The sequence below is a fragment of the Sceloporus occidentalis genome, unplaced genomic scaffold (genome assembly GCF_023333645.1).
Source record: "Sceloporus occidentalis isolate IW3139 unplaced genomic scaffold, rSceOcc1.0.p SCAF_1, whole genome shotgun sequence".
In the NCBI taxonomy this organism is placed as follows: domain Eukaryota; kingdom Metazoa; phylum Chordata; class Lepidosauria; order Squamata; family Phrynosomatidae; genus Sceloporus; species Sceloporus occidentalis.
In genome coordinates, this window is record NW_028316981.1 from 108,975,729 (window position 1) to 109,001,105 (window position 25,377).

The 25,377-nt window shown below is 39.7% G+C and overlaps 1 protein-coding gene across 1 annotated transcript in view; it reads left to right on the forward strand.

The window, feature by feature from the left end:
* The window catches only part of LOC149321949 (slit homolog 3 protein-like), a 602,937-nt gene that overhangs the window by 16,939 nt on the left and 560,621 nt on the right, over nt 1-25,377 (forward strand). The window contains exons 2-3 of the mRNA XM_089520445.1: nt 20,311-20,382; nt 22,536-22,607. Of these exons, the coding sequence (XP_089376571.1) occupies nt 20,311-20,382; nt 22,536-22,607 (144 nt within the window). The remainder of the gene's footprint in view (nt 1-20,310; nt 20,383-22,535; nt 22,608-25,377) is intronic.

The window sequence follows — 25,377 nt, forward strand, 5'->3', positions numbered from 1 at the left end:
TTCTCCCCCGGATGGAGGCTGCAGCAGACAAATGCTGTGGCCTACACAAATCTTAAAAAGAACCTGCTCCTGGCAGGTTCATTTCCCACTGCGTGAGGTGTCATTGGCATGCTTGCATGCAATGATGACATCCATGTGGCATGGTGCTGCTTGGGTGCCATGCTCCGCGGACATCTTCATTATGCACCCCATATGGATGGCCAGCCCTACAAAACCCTAAAATCGGCCCCAGACTGGCGCAAAAGGCTGGTCTGGGCCAAAGACAGAGTAAAGTGCTTTCTGCTTTGGAAGATGCTGTGGTGCACCTTTTTCTGAATAGGATTTCTCTGGACTGAGAGGCATGTGAGAATTACTGCCTCATCACTAATATCCCCTGTTTGGGCAAGATACCTGAGCATATGTGGACGAGAAGCTTCAAACAACATATTATCTCAGCCTTCAGTCTGGTTTCAGGCTATGGTATGGTACCAAGATGTCCTTCTCTACCCTGATCAATGACCTGCTCTGGAAGAAAGATGGGGGGAGTGCTACACTTTTGATCTTTCTGGATTTCTGAGCAGCTTTTGATATCATAGTATCCTACTGGTCTAGTGCCACTGGATAGGAGTAGGTGCCACTGGATGTGTTGCAGTGGTTCTGTGCCTATCTGTGAGGCTGTTTTGAGAGTGGATTGGAAGATCCCTGCTTAGCCACATAGTCATTGTGCTACATGGTTTCATCTTGTCTCTCATGCTGTTCAGCGTCTATATGAAGCCATTTGAGGAGGTCATTTGGAGTTTTGGGGTGCAGTGCAATTTGGTATGCTGATGGTACTCAGCTCTACTTCTTGTCATCGAGGTCAGCTCAGGCTACACAGCAGTAATGGGCTGAATGAGGACCAACAAACTGAAGCTGAATCCACTGAGATGGAGACTCTGTGGATTGATGATTCTTGAGTGTGGGAACTGTGTAAGTTTCCTGTCCTGGATGAGGATGCACTCTTTGTGGAGAAATAGATGCATGGCTCGAGAGTACTCTTAGATCAGTCTTTGTCATTGGAGGTCCAGGTGGACTATGAGGCTTGGAGCTTTGACTGGTTCACCAGCTGAGCCCTTTCCTGGATAGGGATAGCTTAGCCACAGTAGTCCATACATTGGTAATTTTCTGATTAGACTATTGAAATGCACTCTTTGTGGGGCTGTCCTTGAAGACAACTGGGAAACAACACCTAGTGCAAAAATACAATTGCTTACTGGAACACCTGTGCTGTTGTGTGCCTTCAAGTCATTCCTAATCCACGGCAACCCCTGGGAGAACCTGTCACAGGGTTTTCTTGGCAAGATTTGTTGAGAAGGGGTTTGCCTTTGTCTTCCTTTGAGGCTCAGAGAATGTGATTTGCCTAACGTCACCCAGTAGGTTTACATGGCCTAGTGAGGATATGAACCCTGATCCCCAGCAGTGTAGTCCAATTTTCAAACTACTACACCATGTTCTCTTCCTCAGGAATAGCATACAGAAATTATATAACATTAGTTTTAAAGGATTGTCAACTCCCAATATGCTTCCAGTCTGAATTCAAATATAATCTTTAAAATGGCTTGGAATCTCAGCGCTTCAGAGAGGGCCTCTGTCTAGATGCCTGCCTAAGAATTGAGGTCTCCCCTGCATCCCATCAGTGGGGACAATACACTGTGGTTGGACTTGGGAGAAGTCCTTTTTCTGGTGGCACCCCAGTTATGAAATATCTTCCCCTTGGAGGCCCAACTGGCACCAATGCTAATGTCTTTTTGATAACAAGTCAAAACTATTGTAGTCTTTCATCCAATTTGCTCGTGTGTTATGGCTGGCATTCTTTTAAATTGTTTTTTAATGGTCTGGATTTAAGTATGATACATTTTTAGTCTTTTAAAATACCTTTATTCTTTTAAATGATCCTAAAATGTTTTAATGTATACACCCTTGAGATCCTGAAATATAGTGCACAATATAAATATTTTAATAATATTTTTTTAAAAAAGAGAATCAAAATACATGCGCTGGATGCAGGATTGTGTATTGCAACCCAGTTCTTCTCCATCACTTCAAATGTTTTTATGGAGCCATAGAATGAGATTTCTTTTACATTTTAGTTTCATCCATTATTTCATTCACTATTCCCTCCCCTGTGCCATGAGCATTGCAGTAGTCCACCTTATCTGTGGTTTTATTTTCGGTGATTTCAATTACCCAGTCAGCCATGGTCTGAAAATATAGCGTAGTCCTGTGGTTTTGCTCTCTGGTTTCATTTACCGGCAGCCAATCATGGTATAAAAACATTACAGGTATATGGTTCGGTACTATCAATAGTTTCAGGTGTCCACTGGGGGTCTTGGCATGTATAACCCATGGATATGGGGGGACCATTGTACATCCATAGTCCTTACTACAGCAGACAGGAGAAGGGAAAACAGGAAGAAACAGATGCTGGGCAGCTACAGAACAAGATTAATGCTGGCTTCATGAATGTAAAGTTAATGTTGGCAAACGCTGATGCTGTCATCAGTTTCACTGTAAACACCTTGCCTAAAGTTTTTTGTGGGTTTTTCGGGCTATGTGGCCATGTTCTAGAAGAGTTTCTTCCTGATGTTTCACCAGCATCTGTGGCTGGCATCTTCAGAGAATGCTTGCCTGGAAAGGAGTTGGATATATATATTGTCTGACCCTGGAAAGGCAGGAGTGATTTGCGTGTGTATTGTTCTGTTGCTAATGGCAGGCTTCAGGGTGGGAAGATCTGCAAAAGAGGATTAGTATCTGTTTGATAGTGCTCATTGTCTGCTGGGAGATTTCTCATTTGCATTTGTTGAGTCTTTACCTTGCAATGAGCACTATCAAGCAGACACTAATCCTCTTTTGCAGACCCTCCCACCCTGAGGCCTGCCATTAGCAACAGAACAACACACGTTCAAATCACTCCTGCCTTTTCAGGTCACACAATATATATACCCAACTCCTTTCCAGGCAAGCATTCTCTGAAAATGCCAGCTACAGATGCTGGTGATGATCAGGAAGAAACTCTTCTAGAACATGGCCACATAGCTCAAAAAACCCACAAAAACCTATGGATGCCAGCCATGAAAGCCTTCGACTTCACCTTGCCTAAATTCTCTTTAAGCTTCTCTTCTGGTTGTCCTGGGTGTCTCTGGAATATGTTTGGTTTGCTTTGTTGCCTGAGGCACCCAGATGGAACTATCTAATTTCCAGAAACATAATTCTAAAAAACAAAGACAATTGGATCTGGCCTTTCTGTAAGCTGTTCACCATGACAAGACACAGAACTTTATGTTGTGCTTGCAGAGGAGGTGGAGATGTGCACTAAGAACCATTCCCAAACCATTGACTCATCTCTGAACTATATATATATATATATATATATATATATATATATATATATATATATAATATTTTTTCACTGTTGAGTGATGGAACATAGGCCCACCATGCAAGTTTCAGGAAATAGCTATTACATGATTGGGAAGGCTGGAACAAAAGATACACTGTCACCCAATGCCAAGCCCTTAAGAATAATGGTTAAAAGCAAACTCTTAATATGGCTTAATGGCACAAATATGTTGAAGCACCAATGTAATAAAAACAGTGCAAGTGGGATTTGAAAAACAAATGGGAAAATATTAACATGAGAATGCATCTGGACGGATGGGTGGGAGTTTAAAAGTGTCCTCATGTTCTCCTGGCAAATGCAGATGTGATTCTGGTTCTTATTAGGACAATTTGAAAGTCAACAAACTGCTGACCTTAATTAAGAAGCTTTTCATAAACTCTCATCTTACTCCTCTAGCAGTTCATTGCTAAATAATCGGAAGGGTTTGTTCTGAGTTGGGCGGGAGGGAAATCTGTGTCTCAAATGATCAGCATATCTGGAACTAAATGATATTTTCCCACCCTCTTTCAAACTGTAGCAGTCAATAAGAACCCTGAAAGTTCTGTGTTACAGCTACGCAGACTCTTATGCACATACACGCAAAGAACTTAATAACCTAAAATGAGCATCACAACATTTCCCAGCAACAGAAATAGTGGAATAGAGCAGGAGAGGTAAACCATTTTTTTATTGATCTGACCCATGAAGGAGACTAATCTCTCTAATACTTGTCTGAAACAAAAAGGCAGGACCTACTTTTCAGCTGATAGAATAAACCTTTGGTGTGCAGAGGGCTGCTTTCAGAGAGACTAGGAAAGGAACTAGCCAGGGACATGATGCAATGGAAAAGTTCAAGCAAAAGTATAGCCAAAGTCATACATAGATCCAGTAGAGGGCAAGTCGGCAAATGTAGCAAGGATTAAAAGTACCCATTTACTATACTAGTGTACCCATGGTCATCTTTTACATTTTACCAAACAACATTCTGACTCAGGATGCTGAACAGCACTAAGGAACTGCTAATGTATTACATTTGTTATCTTATATGTAGTCAGCAATCATTTGTTAATATTTCAGTACCTTAAATGTAATTTAATAATTTTACTTTCTTTGGATAAACATATCTATATTAAGTGGCAGTGTATAACTTGTGGCCCTCTAAATTCTGTTAGACTGCAACTCCTATCATGACTCACTACACTGGGTAGGGCAGATGGGCCAATGACTGGCCATGAAATTAGTGATTCATGATAAGAGACTGTGCATTCATTTTGAACTCTTGATCTGTTTTATCTGTTTAGAGAATTTAAAAGTTGTTGAAAGTTGAAGTTAAGTCAGTGACCTCTGGAATGGTAAATGTCGCCTGACTTGATGCTCTTTTGTCCTGGGAGATCAAATAAACAGTAGCAGGGTATTACGATGCTTCATTGTCATGGCAAAACATAATGATATGCACCTACATAGACATGAAAGCAATTTGGTAATTAATTATCATAACCTGGGAATAAATCTTGGAATCTAGAGTCTGTGAGCTCTTGATAGCTATTAATCCTCTTAGGCAGTGGAAGAGGGGGTTGGTTTTCACCTTTCTTGTCAAGAAACAAGGGAGCTGGCAGTTCATTTGAAAATGAAGACATGAGAGACCTAAAAAACAACCCCAGAAAGATACATTAGAAAAATATATTTGAAGTAGTATGAACTGTGACAGCTTTGGTGTGTATATCATTAAATGGTGGAAGGATATTAGTGGGATAAAACTGGTTGTGAAGTGCCCAAATAGTTCAGTAAGAAATCATGGGTGAAAAAATTACATTAAAAAATGGTCACCCTCTGAAATGTGTACTCCATTAAAAACCAGTATTAGCACTGTGTTGGAACGGAAGAATCAACAGCCTTCCAGTTACTGGCAGTTGTTAATGTAATTACACTTGAAGAGAATTGGAATGGTTAAGCAATTAAAACTTGTTTTTGTATCAGGATTGGCTCACATGCTTGTGACATTTCTGGTCATAGTAAGTTATGCTACATTTTGACAAAAACAACCTCCCCCAAAAAAACAACCTCTGTTTTGTTTAACCAAATATGCTTCACATTAAATGGCTATTAAAGCATGTTTATTGGTAAAGCTTCCCCAAACTAACAGCTCAGCTCTGAACTCACATGATTGGTGTTTATGTTAAGCAGGCATTCCATGCCATTGTAGTCTGTGTTTATGTTTCTATATGAAATCACTGCATTCCACTGGGTTTCCTCCTTAACAAAAAGTGCCTGGTACACCTACAGCCAAGTAGTACTTACCTTTGGCTGACTACATGTATTGTATGCCAGACAAGGCTGTGAACTTGTTTGCAGAAAATGACAGTGCAATCGAATATGGACACACTGCAAGCAGAAAGGACAATAATACTTCCTTTTCATGAAAAGTGAGGAGTTGGTGGCTCTCTAGTTGTTGTTGCACTCCATCTTGCATGGCCTGTACTCAGGAACAATGGGGACTGAGGCACAACAGTATCTGGAGGGTCACAAGTTTCTCACTCCCAGCCTATGCCACTAAAATCCAGCTCATCATATAGAATTCCAGTTTTGCAAACATGCTATAATGACCACCATATAGATTTCTACTGCAGATGTTCAAATTAGGAAAGATTAAGGGGGAGCATAGGCTCTCCTTACTAACTTAAATGCATTAATTTGCTAAAAGGAGGTGCAGCAAGGTTGTCTGCTGTGAGCCACATTTGAAATGTGAGGTCTGCAAGTATCATCAGTGCTATTGTTGTGTGCCTTCAAGTTGTTTCTGACTTATGGCGACCCTAAAGTGAACTTAACATGAGGTTTTCTTGGCAATATTTGTTCAGAAGAGTTCACTTTTGCCTTCTTCTGAGGTTCAGAGAGTGTGACTTGCCCAAAGACACCCAGTGGCTTTCCATGGCTGAGTAGGCATTTGAACTCTAGTCTCCAGATTTGTCATCTAATGCTCAAACCACTACACCATTATCAGTGAAGGGACAGACAAACAGAAAGTTGCCCTCAACTCTGAAGGTAGCCATGTGAGGTAAGGTCCAAGGCTTAATTGTTCCGGTAAAAAACAAAAAGGCTTCCTCAGCCTGAAGAAGCCAGTGCCTATGTATATATAGGGCTAAATCAAACACGATTTGTCCATTGTGTCACCTGACAATCACTGAGTTATTAAACTGTGAAACCTTTTCCCACTACTGGCAGCACCTACATAAATGCACAGCAGAGGTGGACAGTGGCTCCTTTTGTTTTATAAACTGAGACTTCAGCAGAATGAATAATAAGGTAAAATTTATCCATTCCCTGCCACTACCTAACTGACAAAGTCAGAATACATTCAGCTAGTCACACAGTTGAGGAAGATGACAGCTGTATTGAGACTTACCTCCTCATTTTCACCACTTGCTACTCAAGGGTTTCTGTTCCATATCCAAGAAAACTGATGAACTTGTCTCTGTTTCCTCCTAATCCCCTCTCTAGGAGGGAAAGGCATTTTTGAAAGCACTTCTGGCATAAGGTCTCCAGTCTTTGGTTGTTCACAAGTCCAGCAATGGCCATGTTGAATTTATTTGTTTCAGGGTTAAATTAAACCCTTTCTAAAAGTGTTCCATGGATGTTTATGATGGTGAGCTGGCTCTCTCTAGTAACTTGACTTAGTTTGGGGGTAGGGTATAGATTTCAGCTTGGTGGAGCATGACTGGGATCATATCATTTCCATGATGTTCAACCAGTTGACAGGTGTGTCTGCCGTTCATCCTGTGCCAATGGCTACTTTTTTGCTTCAGGGGTGGAGTAGGGAAACTTTCTGTGGTAGGGCCTAGGAACCAACAACATACCTAATATATATAGCTGACAAATGTGCCCTGTGATTACCAAGGAACCACAAAATGCTTGTTCTTCCCCCTTCTATCCTGAAATGGGCAGGATGGAAGTGCCACAATGGTGTTGGCTTGGGAGTGGGTTAGAGCAAACCAAACTACAAATATGAACTTGTTATAAAGAGGAAACTTAAGCAGGCCATAGCAGTAGTTCTGTCAAAGTTCAATGGGTTGCATTTTTTAAAAATAATTTTTGGGAGAGGTGGTTCTAAGGTCTGGGTTTTTGAGGGGGGCATGGCTCACTGGTAGCAATCAGGTTTTACTTTGAAAGGGTTATGAAATTCTTATTGTAGGCCTGATATGTAGTACAAATGAAGAAGCTGGATATCTCAAAATTTTAAATATTCTTAAATACTGCCAGGCCTTTAGCAGACCTAGATTTAATGTAATTCCATCAGCTGTTCTAGAGGGTCATTATCAAAGAAAGCATATAATGAGCATGCATGCCCTAGCGGAGAGAGAAAAGTTGAATCTATTCAACATGTTCTCTTTGATCGATTGAGACCGATAAGCCCCCTTTTAAGAAAATAGCCAGGAAGAACCTATTGGTTTATAAAATATTTATTGGCTGACTCTGATAAAAGGATAACTGAGCATGTAGCAAAATTCTTTGTATTAGCTGTTAACTCCCATAAAGCAATTCAGGCTCTCTTTGGCATAAAGTAGTGGAAATTTAACCATAGGCAAACAAGTACGATGATAAATAGCTGATGAATTAGTAGTAATACAGTTTTAATGATCTTAGTGGTCTTAAATGAATTTAGGGGCCATTTAGATGATATGTATGTTACAAATATGTAATAGGTATGTATTAATGGAATTCATGTAAATTATTAAGTAATGAAATTATGTTTTTACAGTATATTTTAATGATTTTGATTTTCCTTATGGGTTTGTTAACCGTAATAACAGCTGATGTTGATGAACTATTCCACATTTTCTTTTTAAAGTCACATGTACAGCACTACTTCTGCTGGTACTTTAAGAATGAAAGCTGCTATTAATGAAGAAAAGATGTGAGCTTGTTCATAAATGCTAGTGGTCAAGAATGTGTACCATCTGTGCACTAAGTTAGACAAAGTGAATTAAATAAATGCATGACTAGAGCTGACTGTGTTTATTTGGTACTTCCATTTTAGGCCAAATATTGTAAAATTCTGCAGCTGAATTCAGATTGTGCCTGTAAGAGCCTTTGCTATACATTTTCTCGAGATTAATAGTTTTCTCTTCTGCAGGGGCCATATCTAGACCAGTCAGTTGAGCAATGTGTAGGGCAACTGGAAGACAGTGTGGCCAATTGTTGCTGACTGTTGTGCCCATGTCAAATTTCTGGTGCTGTCTCACCAACACATACACACATTGGAGTCCTCTTTAGGAATTACTCAGCATGGTCTCTTTGATGTAGGAGCAGAGGAGTACTTAGTTCCACACCTTCTGTCAAAGATTCCCCATATGCAAATGACACATCTGTTTCTCCTACCTCACCTGAAGAGATGTGAGGTATGATTTATGCCGAGTTTATCCAGCTCCACAGAAAGAAATTCTCAGGCTACAATGTCAGTGTTAGCACTGTGTATATTATATTTCCCACCTAAGAACTCCAGATATGGTGAATGCAGGGTGAAAAGGAATTAGATATTTTCTATTGTGTTCCTCAACAATCCAAGCTGCATGATAGGTTTGCTCCTGGATGCAAGGGTGGGGGGAGCACTTCTGAATCTAAGAGGTAGATGATGCTTGAGGATATTTTTAGAAACATTATTGCCCTTTGACCATATCTTGTAAAATTTTCTGTTGCCAAGTAGAAGCAGTGCTGGAGCAGAAGGTGTAGGGTTCTGCAGCAAAGTTGTAGTAAGGTGTGCTTCAGTTCAGTTTTTTGTCATTCACTTCTCCCTTCCCCCTCAAAGTCAGTCAGCATCATGCTACACATATTTGTTTTGGGGTTTTGTTTCTCTATTTGGTGTTCTCCTTTCCAACTATTTCCAGCTCCAGTTTCTTCAACTTAAAGACATGGTTCCCATGCTTTTGGTCAATATAGCTGGCAGGAATTTAAGGATTGTGTACATGGAGTGATTTGAGAAGTGCTTTCTGATTATTTCTCCAGTAGTTAAGCAGCATTTTATGTTCAGTGAATATGTCCAGACCTTAGTGCTTGCTTTGTTTTCTGATACCCATTTGTTTGGAAGATTGCAAGAGTTTTTCATTTATGAACTTGGGGGAGGGATTAAAAAAGCAGGTTTTTAGTGTGAACCAACATACTGAGAATGTGGTATGTAATGGTTCTTTCTACACTCTGTATGTCTGTGTACCTCCATTTGTATTCCCCTTCCCACCCAACTAATTCTTTCCCTTCTCACTTAATCAACATTTGGTTCTATTGTGATCTTAAGCTGAGGAGAATTTTCTTCACCCTTTTAGGAATTTTCTCCTCCAAGATTTTTTGAACATCTAAAAACTTTGGAGTTAGCCTATGCCTGATCCTGTTCTCTTGAATGGGAGTGGTGTGGGTTGGGCTACGTCAACATAAATACAGGAAGATTCAAATTGGCCTTAGAATGGGGCCATGCAGCAGCAGCAACAACAACAGTCACCAGTGGGTTCACTGTACTCAAATCTAAAGCAGGAACCCAGTAGAAGGCCATTTCTGCTATTCCTCCTAGGCTGTAGACCAGGGATGAGGAAAGTGTGACCAGTGGGTGGCATGTGACCCCTGAACCCTAATTTGTGGCCTCCAAAGCCATCGTAGCTACACCCAAATTTCCAAATGTGATGGTGCAGCCTTCAGGGAAAGGGTTGCAACCCACCCAGCCCACCCTTTTCTAGACTATCCAGTAGTCCATGTATGATGTCCTACTAGTAAGCCAAAACATTTTAATGTAGATAGATAGGCCTTTGGCTCATAAGCCGACTTCTAACTACACTGAAATTGACTTTAAATGACTGGTTTTTATTCTATATTCTATATTCTTTTATTCAAAGTTCTATATTCTGTATATTATTTTTGTAAACCCTTTGTTTAGGGCTCGGAGGGAATCTTATAGCTCTTTCTTTCTTTCTAAGTCAGAGAATCTCTAGGTCTTCATGCAGAATAGTGTACTACGTCTTGCCAGACCTGTCTACACTGAATGTCAGCTTTGCACATTATTGGCAATTCTGGTGGTGAATCTTCTTGTGAGATAGGTAGTAAATAACATAGTTAACATAGTATTCTAGCCAGCCACAAATCAAAATGGAGAATGTAATCAAGAAACCGGAAGAAGCATAGGATTTGGAAAGACAGCTATGAAGAACTAGAGATGATAAGATCCTCAAGTGTAAACATATATAATTGTATACCAAAATCAGCATCATTTGTGCTGTAATTTTTCCAGTTTCTATATATCTGGTTGGGTTAAGAATGGGGGCGTGGGGAATCAACTTATTTCAAATGTGATGCTGGAGGAGAGTTCTGCAGATACCAGGGACTGCCAATTAGATAAATAAATGGGAATAAACTTAGCTTAAACATCCTGAGAAGCCAAAATGACTAAACTGGTGCTAATGTACTTGGGACATATCATGAGACAATGTGACTGACTGGAAAAGATAATAATTCTTGGTAAATCTGAAGGTAGTTGTTAAAGAGGAAGACTACATGACAGATGGATAGACTCATAGAATCATAGAGTTGGAAGAGACCACAAGGGCCATCTAGTTCAACCCCTAACCACACAGGAAATCACAATCAAAGCATCCCCCACAAATGGCCATTCAGCCTCTGTTTAAAGACCCCGAGGGAAGGAGACTCCACCACATTCCAGTGTGGTCCATTGTCAAACAGTTCCTCCTAATGTTGAGGTGGAATCTCTTTCCTATAACTTGCATCCATTGTTCCATGTTCTAGTCTCTGGAGCAGCAGAAAACAAGCTTGCTCCATCCTCAATATAACAGCCCTTCAAATACTTAGAGGGCAATCATATCACTCCTTAACCATCTCTTCTGCAAGCTAAACATACCCTGCTCCCTAAGTCTTTCCTCATAAGACATGGTTTCCATACCCTTCACCATTTTGGTCACCCTCCTCTGGACATGCTCCAATTTGTCAACATCCTTTTTGAATTGTGGGGCCCACAACTGGACACAGTATTCTAAGTGAGGCCTGACCAAGGCAGAATAGAGTAGCACTATAGCTGTACTTCCCTTGATCTACACACTATGAAATTTATCGCACTGGGGTTAAAACATTCCCCAGTGCATTCTAACGTGCCCTGGCGCGGGCGGAATGTGACGGGAATGCAGTGGGGCCAAGAACTCCATTTTACCACACACTGGAACACTGCCTTTGCCGCCAGGCGTTCCAATTGCGTTCCCGTTGTGTTCCAGGGGACGCCATTTCTGAGAACTGTTTTAAAGCATTCTCAGAAATGGTGCCCTCTGGAACGCAACAGGGACGCAATTGGAATGCCTGGCGGCAAAGGCAGCGTTCCAGTGTGCAGTAAAATGGGGTTCTTGGCCCCATTGCGTTCCCGTCATGTTCCGCATGTGCCTGAGCGCGGGCACGTTAGAACGCACTGGGGAACGTTTTAACCCCAGTGCGATAAACTTCTATATTTCTGTTGTTGCAGCCTAGAATTGTATTGCTTTTTTTTAGCTGCTGCATCACAGTCTTGACTCATGTTCAACTTGTGGTCTACTAGAACTCCTAGATCCCTTTCACATATAGAAGAATACCGCACTGCGTTCTGAGAACGTTCTGAGAACGTTCTCAGAACGGAACACATTTAAGAATACCGCACGTATGTGTTCCAATCGGGTTCTCATAATGTTCTAAATGTGTTCTACATGTGTTCCAGGAGGGGATGGATTGAATGTGTTCCCAGCGAGCTGTAACGTGATGAGAACGTTCCAACAGAGGTCTGTGTGGTATTCTTATCCGTTCTCAAATCCGTTCTCTCATTCCTCCGTCTCCTGATTGGCTGAAAGAATGACAGGCAGGGAGCAGGCAGGGGAACTGGGATGACAGCAGAGGGCTCTTCTTTTCTAACCGGTTTAAAGAGCTGCTATGGCTGCCGGGGCTCTGCCCTTGGCCCAGTCCCCTCCCTGGCAACTTGCTTTCCTTCGGCTTGAAGAGACCTGCATGGAGCTCCTCCTTCTTCCCTCCCTCCCTTCCCTCCCTCCTTCTTTCCCCCCTCTTTCTCTCTCACACACACCTTCCCTCACTGCAGTCGCTCGCCTGCCTGCCTGCCTGCCTCCCTGCCTGTCATTCTTTCAGCCAATCAGGAGACGGAGGAATGAGAGAATGGATTTCTCTCGGCTTGAATGGACCTCGGTGAAATATGTTCTGGGAACGGTTTCAAGAAAAAGGAAGCGCTGTGCGGTAAAATGTGTTCTCATCACGTTCTGATCACGTTCTAGTTTGCTAATGCGGTAATATCCATTCCAGGAACGTTCTCATCACGTTACGACACGGAACATTCTGAGAACGATATGCGATAATCTCCATAGTCTCATTCAGCCCCCATCCTATATCTATGCATTTCATTTTTTTTGCCCCAAGTGCAGTACCTTAACATTTTGTTAGCTTTGGCCTAGCTCTCTAATAAGGTCATTTTGAATTTTGATCCTGTCCTCTGGGGTATTAGCTATTACTCCTAATTTGGTGACAGGCATGTGTGACCTGTCTCCTTTGGTAGTCTTTGAGGTGATGAATTCTATTGTTGTTGTTAATCAGTCATCTAACACTGATCTATACACTGATTACTGTAGTTGCTGAGAAAGACTCTTGGCCATAGGTAATTCAGGTTGTAAATGTATGTGTATGTGTATTTCAATTAATAGATATGTTTTGGAATGTTAGTCCAGGCCCAATAGATTAAAGTCTTTAAAAATAGAAAAATGGTGTTTAAAGACCAAAAAGCCTTTAGAATAACTTTTAAAACATTGAGGATAATGAATAAATACTAGTTGTTACTTTCCAAAATTTAGCACATTTGCATTGTCATTAAATTGTGGTAAAAGGGCACACTATCCTATGCCAGCCACAGATGCTGGTGAAACCTCAGGAATAAACTCTTCCAGAACATGGCTACATAGAGTCCGCCCCCTCCCCCCAAAAAAAACCTACCAAAACCCACAAAAACTATTATATCCCATGTTGCATTATGAGTAATGTTGTTATTTTTACTGCATTAATTCCAAGTCTGTCAAAGTTCTGTATATTGTGAGTTTTTTTCTTGAATAATTTAAAGTAATTCCTGGATAATTTTGCTACTCATGCATTATCATATAAAATGGTTTGACTTGAACAACTGAAGATGGAAACAGATGTTTCCATCCTTGCCAGTGTGTATGCATCATGTGCTTTTTTAAAATGAGAAATGTTCTTTAGTTGCCATTTGAAACAATTGTCTAGAACAGGGGTGGGAAATTGTGAAAAGGTGGGAGTAATTTTTGCCTTATGGATTGTGGTGGACAAACTTGCACACTGAATGCAACTAGATGTGAGATTACAACATTTCTGGGTTTGTTTTCAACCAATTTCAGTACAGTCTCCCTTATCTGGAATTCTAAAATATTTCAAAATCCGAAATTGTCCATATGGGTGGGTAAGACAGTGAGATCTTTGCTTCCTGATGGTTCAGTGTACACATGCTTAGTTTCATGCAAAAAAATTATTTTAAATATTATGTATAAAATTACCTCCAGGCTATGTGTATAAGGTGTATACAAAACATAAATGAATGTCATGTTTAGATTTGGGTCCCATCTCCAAGATACCTGATTAGGTATGTATATGAAAATACAGGCATGTACTCCAGGGTTTTTTTTTCTTTTTTAAAAAAAAACTCTCCAAAATACTTGTAATCCAAAGCATTTTGGATAAGGGACTCAACCTGTACTTTTTATTTGCTTTGGGAGTACATGTAGTGAGAACATGTGCCCAGCTATCATAACCTAAGGGTAAGCTTGCAAACTTGCCTAATCGCTGTTGGATATAGTGTGCCAGGGTAAATCCAAATAATCTGGCCTTGAAGCCATGACCCCTATTGTAGCATCCTTCAACAATGCCAAACTTTTCTTGTTAGTATGTAAGCTTCTTGCTTCTCAACTGCTTCCTCGCAGCCTTGCAAAGATGGCATGATAGGCATACATCCTAATTACTACCCGTGGCTTATTGTGTTTAGAGGTTTTTGCCACATTTTTGAATCATGTCTGACTTTAATTCTGTGTCCATTGTATCTCTTATACAGATACCAGTGAATAATAATACTTTACCTTGGTAGATGATCTGCCTTGTACTACTCAGTATGCTAAGTTTTATGTAGGTTTTCAGCCAGCTACCTCTCTTTGTAAAGCACACATGATACAAACAAAAAATAAACTTGTCCATGCTGTTCAACACTATCTGCAACACTGCAACTTCTGCTCACTATAACAGTGTGTTTGTATCTCTTATCATACTTCGAAAACCGCCTTGCCATTAAAACAACAATTTATATTTATTTTAATGTTTTGGTATCACTTTTGGCATCTGTAGCTAACAGTGTTTTTGCAGCTGTTTGACTCATGATTGCATTTTAGTTTAACTTTTCTTCCCTTAAGAGAAATCTCCTTCCCCACAAATGCAGCACTGAGAGGGACATATCCATTAGAGATGCCTCATTAATTTGTGCTCACTTTCATAGCACTCGCTCCTGATGTTGCTACTGTTGGATGCTCAGTTTGCGTTATCTTGGAGCCACTTGGAAATGTTGTCAAATCTGTCTCAGTGAAGTCCATGAGTGTTAATGTCAGATTCTATGTAGGCTTTTTTTTAAAGAAAATCTTCTCTCTCTCATGGAACTTTTTTGTTTGTTTACCATCAGTACTGTGGTTGTCAGTTATATATTGTCCTAGTTGTTATAGTTATTCATTGGCATTATACATGTCAATGAATATGGCTCTGAAGTTCCCATTTTCTTTTCTGTTACTGTTCACTTGGTAATATTCAAATGGCCAGATGTGGCAACACTGGCTAAAAGGTAGTCTAACACTGGAATTACGATTTGATAAGTTGGTAAGCTGAGATGGGCCATGTTAATTAATGCACAAGGGGGATGCTAATGCATGTTTTTGTATCTCCTTAAGTATTTCAATAAAAGTCCAGAAATTTAAGACACAGTATTGAAAACGTGTTCTTAAATAGGTGAATCAGCAGAGGGCAGTATTAGGCATTATCTTCTAGCCCAAATGTCTGAAAAAGAAAAGACTTTCTAAGGTGGGCCAGATAGGTGGTTGTCAGTTGACCTATGACATGGTCATCATCTTAAGCACATTTCTTATGATACAAGGTTCAAAAGAGAAGAACCAAACTGATGGAAGAAGATCATAACTGTCATATCTCAGTTGAATAATATGCCTCAAACATTTGGTTGAAGCTTTGCAGATCAAGCCTGAATGAAGCCTGCCATGTGTAGTTGTTCCTAGTTCTTTGACAGCAAAGAGGGTAGAACTGTAATTGTTTTTTAAAAAAATAACAATAAATACATAATCAAAGCAAATAGATCCCTACTTGTGGGAATTTTATTTCAGCTTCTCAAGAGGGCCTTCTTCCTGTGTTTGAACCACAAACTCAAGGCAGGAAACCAAGTGCAGATGGTGAGCTCTCAGTAACAGTGAAGACTGGGGATGGGAGAGCAGATATTTTTTCTTGATCTAGAAAGAAGAGCAAATATTTGAAGGCCTGATGATCTGGGATCATTGAGTAGGGACCAGTTAAAGGAAACGTTATGTTTAGGTTGGCTCTAAAAGAGAGAACTAGCTTTCAAGGACAGCAAGGATACTCCATCCATTTACTCACATGGTCCTCTCACCTAGGGGCAGTTTTCCCCCAAGTGTCTAAGGGAAAGTGAGTGGCTGTATTCCCTATAAGTGAATACAAGATTCATTGAGGTGGTCTTAGGAATTATACAAGGCTATCAGAATGGTGTAGAAGGTTGGATATAGAGAAGTCATGGTTTAAAAAGGGGTGATATTACCAATCTTGAAAAGAGTTCTGTGGAAAATGCAGAGTGGTTCAGCCTTTGTCTAAAGGTTGCACAAAGGGAGTTCTGATCTGTGAACAACCTAACTAGGGCTGGGGTGGATTTATTACCTATTTCATACCCTTGAAGGGTATGCTGCATTATACTTGGTGTGACAAAAGCCTGAATGTCTTCCCCAGGAGACTGACAAAGGGGTCTGGAATGGCTAATGGATTTAGCTCTGGAGTGACGTTACCCTGATTAGGTTTGAAACAATCTTTTAATGGCAAGGCAGGAAAGGTTGAAGGTCATGGTTGCTGATCATTTATTGATAAACAGAAATGCAAAGAGCCTTGGAAGGGGAAGCAAGGTGATCAGCAAACCCGTTTGGTGTTCATCTTAGTTTTATCTAGGTTTCCACATGTCCTCAGGTCCACATGATTCCTACAAGTGTATAACTTCTAGTTTCCACAGGCCATTGCAACTTTGAAGCATGCCCAACTCTCGATATTAATCATGAAACTACATATGCAGGAGAAGGGGTATATGGTATGCTAAGAGCCTGGTGCAGCCTGTTTTTTAGGATTCTCTAAAACAAAATGTTAGCAGCTAGAGAATGGAGGAAAATTATGTCCTCTGCAGAAGCTGGCAGTTGGATTCCAGTGCATATGAGGAACTGTGGGTGAAACAAAAAGAGGCTTTTTTTAATGGGAGTGGACTATTGGTGCAGGTTGTGGAGTTGAAGGGAGTGGCGGGGGAAGACCAAAGGGGGCTTGGAATTAATGGGAGAGGAATACTTAAGTAACAGTACAAGAGAAAGACAGGAAGAGACATCAAACTTCAGAAGTAGTTCTAAGCAGACAGTACAGGTGGAAAGTAAAAGAATGTTTAAAGAGTAGTTCAGTGACTACCAAGTGACACTGGACTGCCAAAATACTGTTCTGAGGTGTTCTACTTAAGCCACATGAAATGAGGCAAAAATATGTAAACTACTTGGTATGCTAAATAACCGGAATCTTATTCCTAATCCTGCATGAGCAGACCAACAGAATCAATGACATTGACATAATTGTTGACTAACCATTCAGTTACTGGTTTGGTGAGATTACTTTAATTGGGCTACTAATAGATTCAGGCCTATCTGTACTATTGAATGTTTAATAGGAGGCTTTTCACACGAAGGCCTGTAGGACTATCAGGGATGCCCAGAATGAGCAGTGGGGAGGACGTTCATGTTGGTGCCTCATGGAACTAGAGGTATATATCTGATTTGTTTAATTGTTTTAGATTTCTGACAAGTGATCTCTGGCGCTGGATGGTTGTTTTTGTTTCCCTGTGTTTTCAAAGTATGCCTCTAAAATGTTTAGCACACTAGGGAGATCTCGCTAAAAATGGGATTTAAACTAGATTTAAATTTAAAAAACCCGCAAATGTGGGAACTTTATCAGCCGACATCACTGTTAAAGTGAAATAACGCAAAGTTAAACCAGAGGTAAAGCAGAGAAAAACTGCAGCTTTTTACTTTCGGAACTTCCCGAAAGTAAAAAGCTGCCATTCTTCTTTGCTTTATCTCCAGTTTAACTTCACATTATTTCACTTTGGCAGACATTATGTGTGATAAACTTCCCACATTTGCAGGTTTTAAAACAAATTCTAATCTAGTGTAAATCCTGTTTTTCAGTGGGATCTCCCTAGTGTGATAAACTCCTAAAAATATAGATTTTTGTGGGTTTTTTGGGCTATGTGGTCACAAAAGCCTTTGACTTCACATCCTAAAAGTATCTCCTTCAGTTACTCTTCCCTTGGAAAAAGGTAGTTAGAATAGTTTGAAATGAGGCTTTTATCTTCTTCTTTTCACTAAATTTTACAGAGGCTTCAGATGTTGCTGTTTCCTACTCATAATTCTCTCTTGTCCCCCACCCCAGTGCCAGCTACTTCGATTTTTTTTCTTATTTTCAAAAATGTGTTAAGGAGAAAAAGATGGAAGAGCCAAATACAGATTTCTGACTGCTGATGTGAGGAGCTCTCCATCTGGAAATGCTCTTGACTTGAGAGGAACATGCTGAGGAAAAGGGGTGGTTTATACTCTAGAGGGAAGAGGCCTTGTGTTTTGCCTCCTTGCCTCTGTCTTTTCATTCTGGGATTTTCAGCCTTCCCCTGGAGACCCTAAGAAGGAAGCCACACTGTAGCACTGTAATTACCAGAGCTGGGGTGTAGTGGTGGTTTTGGGGTTACTCCTTGTCCTACTCTGGGTAAGATATTTTTTCTTAATGTTACTCCTACTCTTCTTTACTCCTTACTCCTACTCCCCAGCCCTGGGGAAAGCTTTGCAAAGGTGGTGTGTGTGTGTGTGTGTGTGTGTGTGTGTAAGTGTCCCTTTTTGCCTCCCAGTCCCTTTCCCAGTGCGATATAATGAAATTGTTTTTTGGTGTTTGCATGTACAATATAATAACAGGAATAAGGAGTAACAAATATATTCCTACTCCTACTCCTGTAAAAACCTGTTACTCCTTTACTCCTACTCTCCAGTCCTGGTAGTTATACTGTACACTGTAGAAAGTCTTTACCTGCCAGCAAACAGACAACAGAGAGGAGGTAGACTGAACCTCCCTTGGGAGGGAGTTCCAAAGCCTAGGAACAGCCACTTAGCAGCAGCAGCTCACATCTGGAGTAACAGAAATAAAAAAAGAATAATTTTGTATATACTGTATAAACTCAGGTATAAGTCTACAAATTTTAGTTTAAAAATTTATCCCAAAAACCTGGGTCACCTTATCCATGGGTCAATGTAAGTACTGTACTCCAACTCTTATAAAAAAGGAACCATGCCCTGCTGAAATGTGAGAGCTTAATCTCTTCTCTGAGCACCTAAAAGAAGCATTAGCCCCCTCTACTATCTCATCCATCCAGCCGTTAGGTTGAGCAGAAACAGTTATGCCTGTCAATTTTTTAAAAGATCTTTAGTATCATTTTATTTTGCTTCATCCTTTATATCCTTTGTTACATGCTACTTACTTTACCCTCAACTTATCCATGGGTCATATAAAAATCCATAATTTTGGCTCCTAAACCTGCCTACGACTTATACATGAGGTCGACGTCAAATATGCCCGATATTCTGTCCATTTTGAATCTCTACTATTGATTCAGTATGAATATGTTCAGAGTTTGTTTGAGGCTGATTGCTTTTGTTTATTAACTCATTGTAAGGACAGGAAATACATGTGAGCATATGGTGAACAAAAGTGTTGCAACGAGTAGTACGTAAGGGTGTGGATAGGTATGGGTGTTCAGGCATGTTTAGTACAGAAGTTTTTCTTTTTGAGCTCTTGAACCTTTTCCAGTGTTAAGTTTCAAAGTAGATCTGTAACAAACGAGACTGCAAACACTGTGGGTTTTCTTTTAGATTTCAAAAATATTCTGTATAGTGCATACATATTTAGAAAAACATTAAACGTAGCTGTTTATTACCAATGTGCCCTGTCATGGCAATTTAAGGTTCTTCTTTGTAGAATGGACCACAACTTTTGTCTAAATATCACAACGGCACTAGATCCTATCTGATCTTGGAAGCTAAGCAGGGTCAGCCCTGTTCAGGACTTGGATGAGAATATGCCAAGGAGTATTTCAGAGGAAGGCCATGACAAACTACTACTTTCTTAGAAAATCCTATGAAAATCCTAAGGTGACTTGAAGGCACACGTGTGCACACTGCTTATTATCCAAAAGGGACCAAGTTCCCAATGAATCAGTGGGTCAACTCTAATTCCAACTATTGGAATTAGGCCAATAGTTCTAGTAGTGGGACTGCTGGCAGTAAGATGGCAATATTATCCACAAGGCAATAGTCTTGCGTGGCACATCAGTTTTAATCAACCAGCTAAAACTGTATGGCATGAATAAATTTATTTTGACTAAGGACATTTTGTGAATTCAGTACAGAAGAGTAGATAGCTAGTGTTCTTAAATTATTGCTTAAAGAGCTGAAATGCCTGACAGGTCCTTGTGTCAAACATGAATTTGCTTTTTCCTTTTACAGTGACTTAGACAGAAACAACATTACAAGGATTACAAAAGTGGACTTTGCGGGACTGAAGAACCTTCGTGTTCTGTGAGTATGAAATAATGTGTTACCTACAGCATTACTGGTGGTTTTTGTATGCAGAATCCACTGTAGCCAAGATGCTTTTTTTTTGTATGAAGTTGGAATTGTTGTTGCATTACTTTGCTACACATATTTTAGCCTTTTCTGCCCAGGGACCTTCCAGATGTTTTGCATGATAACTTTCATCACCCCTAACAGTTGGCCATACAGTATGGAGCTAGGGGTCACCAAATTCAGAAATATGTGGCATAGTTACTTATATAAAAGATACATTGAAGATAAACCAATACAGTTAGACATTATTGGTTGTCATCTCAATTATATATTTTCAGTTAAAAAATTAGTTCTAATAAATAAGCAAGAAAATATAAGTGAGATTGCATATTATGGCATGGAAGGAGTGTTGGGAAAGGACAATCTTGGCAACAGTTTGTTGATTTATTAATGTGATGCCATAGCAAACATTAACATTAGTGGTTTGGCAGACTAATAAATGTGGATCACCAAAATATGCAATTGATCTGAAATATCAGATTTCTTTTATTCTTATTCTTTATTTTTTTTTCTTTTACTCATTCATGATTTTAATTGATCTCAGTGTTTTTAACTGGCCTCATACAGTTAGAATTTCGATATTAGCCAAAGTTCACCCATGTCTGTTCACCACTGAAAGACTGGAATGTCAGGTAACAACATATACACATGAAAGAGCAATTTCAGAACAAAGACCAAAAAAATAAATGGACTGATACGCTCATCCATATAATGCTTTTCAATCAAGCTGTCATACATATTCAGTTTAGAATTACTGAATGATGTTTGCATGAGCTGTTAATTAGGAATATAGGAAGCTGCCTCACAATTGCATTCCTTTAGTTTATGCCATGTCTTTAAATGTTGCTACATATGTATCCATTCCTTTCCTTTTTACAACCTTTGAAGAAGGTGATACAATGTTTTGGAGTGTGTGTGTGAAACACATTGAGATAAATCGATAAATAATAACCTTTTCAAAAACATCCGGAAACTTTGTCTCCCCAGTTTACTGTCCAGTTCACTGTATGTTTCTAGTCCTTTCTGCTTAATCCTCTAGCCTAGAACTTGGACACTTTTAAAAGTACTTTATTCTAATAGTTTTGTTACATTGTTCACAATGGTAATACTCACTGCTCATTACTTTTTTTTGAGAGGAAAAAAAACCTTAAGATTGATCACAGAATGGTATAAAACCTAAAAAAATTAATGTCCAGTTGCCTCTACAGTGAGTTAAAATAACTTCTGAAAGTAATTAGAAATTAGTATTCATTACACTAACTTCATTCTTACACAATACATTGCCTTGTCACTCGTGACTATATACTTCCAAATTTCAGACTAGTCTTTGACAATACTGAGTAGAGTCTCGCCAGGTTTTAGGCAGGCTTCTCTCTTAGCCCTACCTGCAGATACCTGAATTGAATCTAGGACTTTGGACATACAAAAATAGGCTCTAGCTGAATGACCAGTCTTGAAGCATATGTGACTAAGTGGCTCAGATGATCATTGAATGCTGTGCAATGCAATCCAGAACAGATACATTCACTTGGGCTTAATTCCAGTCTCATGGCATCCATAACTTATTATCCTATTTTACTAAATGTGTAAATAGACCTTTGCTGGTTATATGGGTGCTTCCAGATGAGACTTTTCTGCTGATACCTCCTTGCATGCAATCATGGCATTTTATGGTGAATCCAGACGCTCTCACTTGTAACCCTACCATTTTTCCCACTGCACCTTCCATCTTTATTTCTTCTGTTAAGGAAAAAAAAAGATGGAATAGCTGCACAGACATTTTGGATTAGTAGTGCTATGATTCCTTCATCTGGAAGCTTCCTATATTACACATTGACGTAGGGCTCAGGAACCTGTTCCCCTCCAGATGTTTTTGAGCTCCTATTCCTATTGTTCCTCAGCACTGTTAGACTAGCCAAGGTGGAGGAGAAGTGGAATCAAACAACATGTTGGCTGGGGTAGTACAGAGTCTCTAATTCTTCATTAATGTGTCAGGTGAAAAAGGATGGAAAGAATAAACTTTAGGGAAGGATAAGTTTTTACATGTTTATTGTAAACAGCATGGAGGATGCTTATTTTTCTAACACAAATATACATATTTACAGGCATTTGGAAGAGAATCTAATCAGTGTGATAGAACGTGGAGCTTTTCAAGATCTGAAGCAACTTGAACGGCTGTAAGTACATATTTTATCTTGCAAAAACCCAGTAAAGAGGTGGTAAAGCTGTCTTAAATGTGATGGGTTATGAAATGAGGAGGTGCTTGTAGTGTGACATGTCTCACTTATATCAACAAAGAAGCTGGCTGTGTTCTGGCAAAATGTAATTTAGCTGGGCTTAATCCTTTCCCCCATTGCCATCCCCTTCTCCTCGTGTTTCATGTGTTTTTAGATTGTAAGCCTGAGGGCAGGAAACTGTCAGGTTAACAATTAGTAAACTGTTCTGAGAGCCTTTTTTGGTTGAAGGATTGGTATAGGTGCTGTAAATTAATAAGTAAGAATAATTTACCCTGGAAATGATTCACATTCAGCTTGCTAAAAATGGATAGAAAAGCTGTGCATTTTTATTCTGTACCCCTTTAATAGCAGGATTATTACTCATAGGTTTCTATCATTTCATCAATCCCTTTGGAACATTCAAATAAAAATAAATAAATAAGAAGCTTACAGCCTAAAATCTGATACAAGAGAAACAGTAGCTAAAGAGAAGAGCAGTATGAATTTTTTGGTTGCACATCTGTAGGCTCAGGCATAACAGGACATTGGGAGTGGGGATTGTGAAAAATTTTAATGGAAAGAATGGATCTTGAGGGAGGATTTGAGTGAGGAAGGAGGTGGCATCATGCTGGTGTCCTGAGATGCAGTTCAAAGCTGACAGGGGAGAGTGGGCAGTGTCCTATGAAGACCTTTGAACAGTGGGGAATGATAAAACTGAAGGAGCAAAGGTCATGGGCAGGAATGAATTAGGCTAAAAGACCAGGGAGGTGATGGTGGGGTGGGAGAGACCAAGAAGGGCTTTGAAGGTAAGAACAAGGGATTTGTATTAGAACTGGGAGTAGGTAGGAGATATGAAGGGGAGATATGTAATCAGAATGTTGAGCAAGGTGAAATATATGTTGGGAACGCTGTTCCTTTAAGATGTTGTAAAACAGTTTGTATGGCTGGACATGATAAGTAACACCAGGTCTCGACCCTTAGCTATCTCCACTGTATATAAGTGCTCTGAGATCAGTACACGTGTGGGTTGAAGAGAGTGGGTTGTTGTGGAGAGTGGATTGTTGTATAGCAGACAGTGAATGTTGGTGGGAGTTGAAGGACAGTTTTTTAAAAATACTTTGTATATATTGCAACAAGAGATAAAAGAGCCTCCAAGGACTTTGGAAGAATCCAACTGTGTCTGTGAATCATTCAAGGTTAGTCAGTGCAGTATTGCCAAATATTGCAAACTGAGCTGGTGCTTCCGCACTCCGCTGTTAATATCTACTGTTGAGGACAATTACCTCAGACAGTGCTGAAAGTTGGCATCTCTGGTGGGCCTAGGTTTTGTTGTTGTTGTTGCTGCTGCACATCAGTAGGACATAGAAGAGAGCCAACAATATATTGGCAGGAGGATGCTGCACATCTTGTGGGGGCAGGGGAATGAGCATGAGATAATAGACAGGAGGTTATTGCAGAGGGTGAGCCAAGACATATGAAATGGAGAGGGTATTTTTCCAGTTCATATAGGATAGAACTGGGCTGTGATTAAATATGTAAAATGAGAAAAATTATGCATCAGACCTGTTTATGTGGAGATATTTGCAGCAGTTCAAATGATTTTTGCTCCACTACAGCTCATTCACACAGCCATTTGAACCTGGAGTGTTCTAGCTTTTTGTCCCCCAATAAAACCAATGCCTATATTGTTGCAGGTAAGAGAGTCACATGTACACAAGCAGACTTATGCCACTCACTGTTGTTCTCTGAGTTGAGCCTGGATTGGCTTCTGATGCTCATTTGTCATCATTTCAAATGCAGAGTTGCAAATGAATGTCAAAATGTGGTCTAGACTCAAACTAGCATATGGTGAATAATACCAGTTGGCTCAACTCTGCAGCCATAGGTGACAAAACCTGTAGTTGCCATAGGCTCAAATGGTTGTGTAAGTGAACTGCTAGGAAAAAAACCTCAGTCACTGGAAGCATTCCCATGTTGTGGAAAGTATGACATAATACACCATAGGCTGAATAGTAATAACATTAAATATCATAATTTGTGCAGTTCAGTAATGAGCATTAGGATATCTTTTGAAACTCTGTTTTATTTGTATAATTTCCTTTTTACTCCTGTTGAAAATGTTTAATTGTATTTGTATTTTGATCTGTTACATTAGATGAAAAAATAACACTGTTACTCCATTTTAATAAAGTAACTGTTATGACCACTGGACTTTCTTTGGCCAAATAGTCATTAATATTGTAATAAAATATCATTGGAAATAATTCTTGTTTCATTTGTGGTTATCCAAAAGGCATGAAAGGTTAATGCCAAATCAATGTTAGTTTAATAGTATTTTACTTGCCGGCACATCAAAGTGGAGCTAAGACTATGAAGTAAAAATATGGACATATTTCATTGAAATTTACTGCTTGCTATGGTTCCTGTATGTACATTTTCATTATATGAAAGGGCCTTTAGATTGTGTTCAGGCCAAAAACACACTTGTTGACAGCTTTCAAGTGACTTTGCTTTGAAGATTTACGCTTCCTAAAAACTGTAACTTAGATTAAGCATTTGAATTCACATACATTCTTTAACCATAATGCAGTGATTTAGTTTAATAGACCAAAAAAATACGTGGGTAGCTGAATTATTAAGTGCAAATAAAATGTAGCCTTGGAAGGGATTGTACCATAGGAAAACTGCTGTTCAGCCAGTGGTGCTGTTGGCTGCTCTAAAATGAATTGTG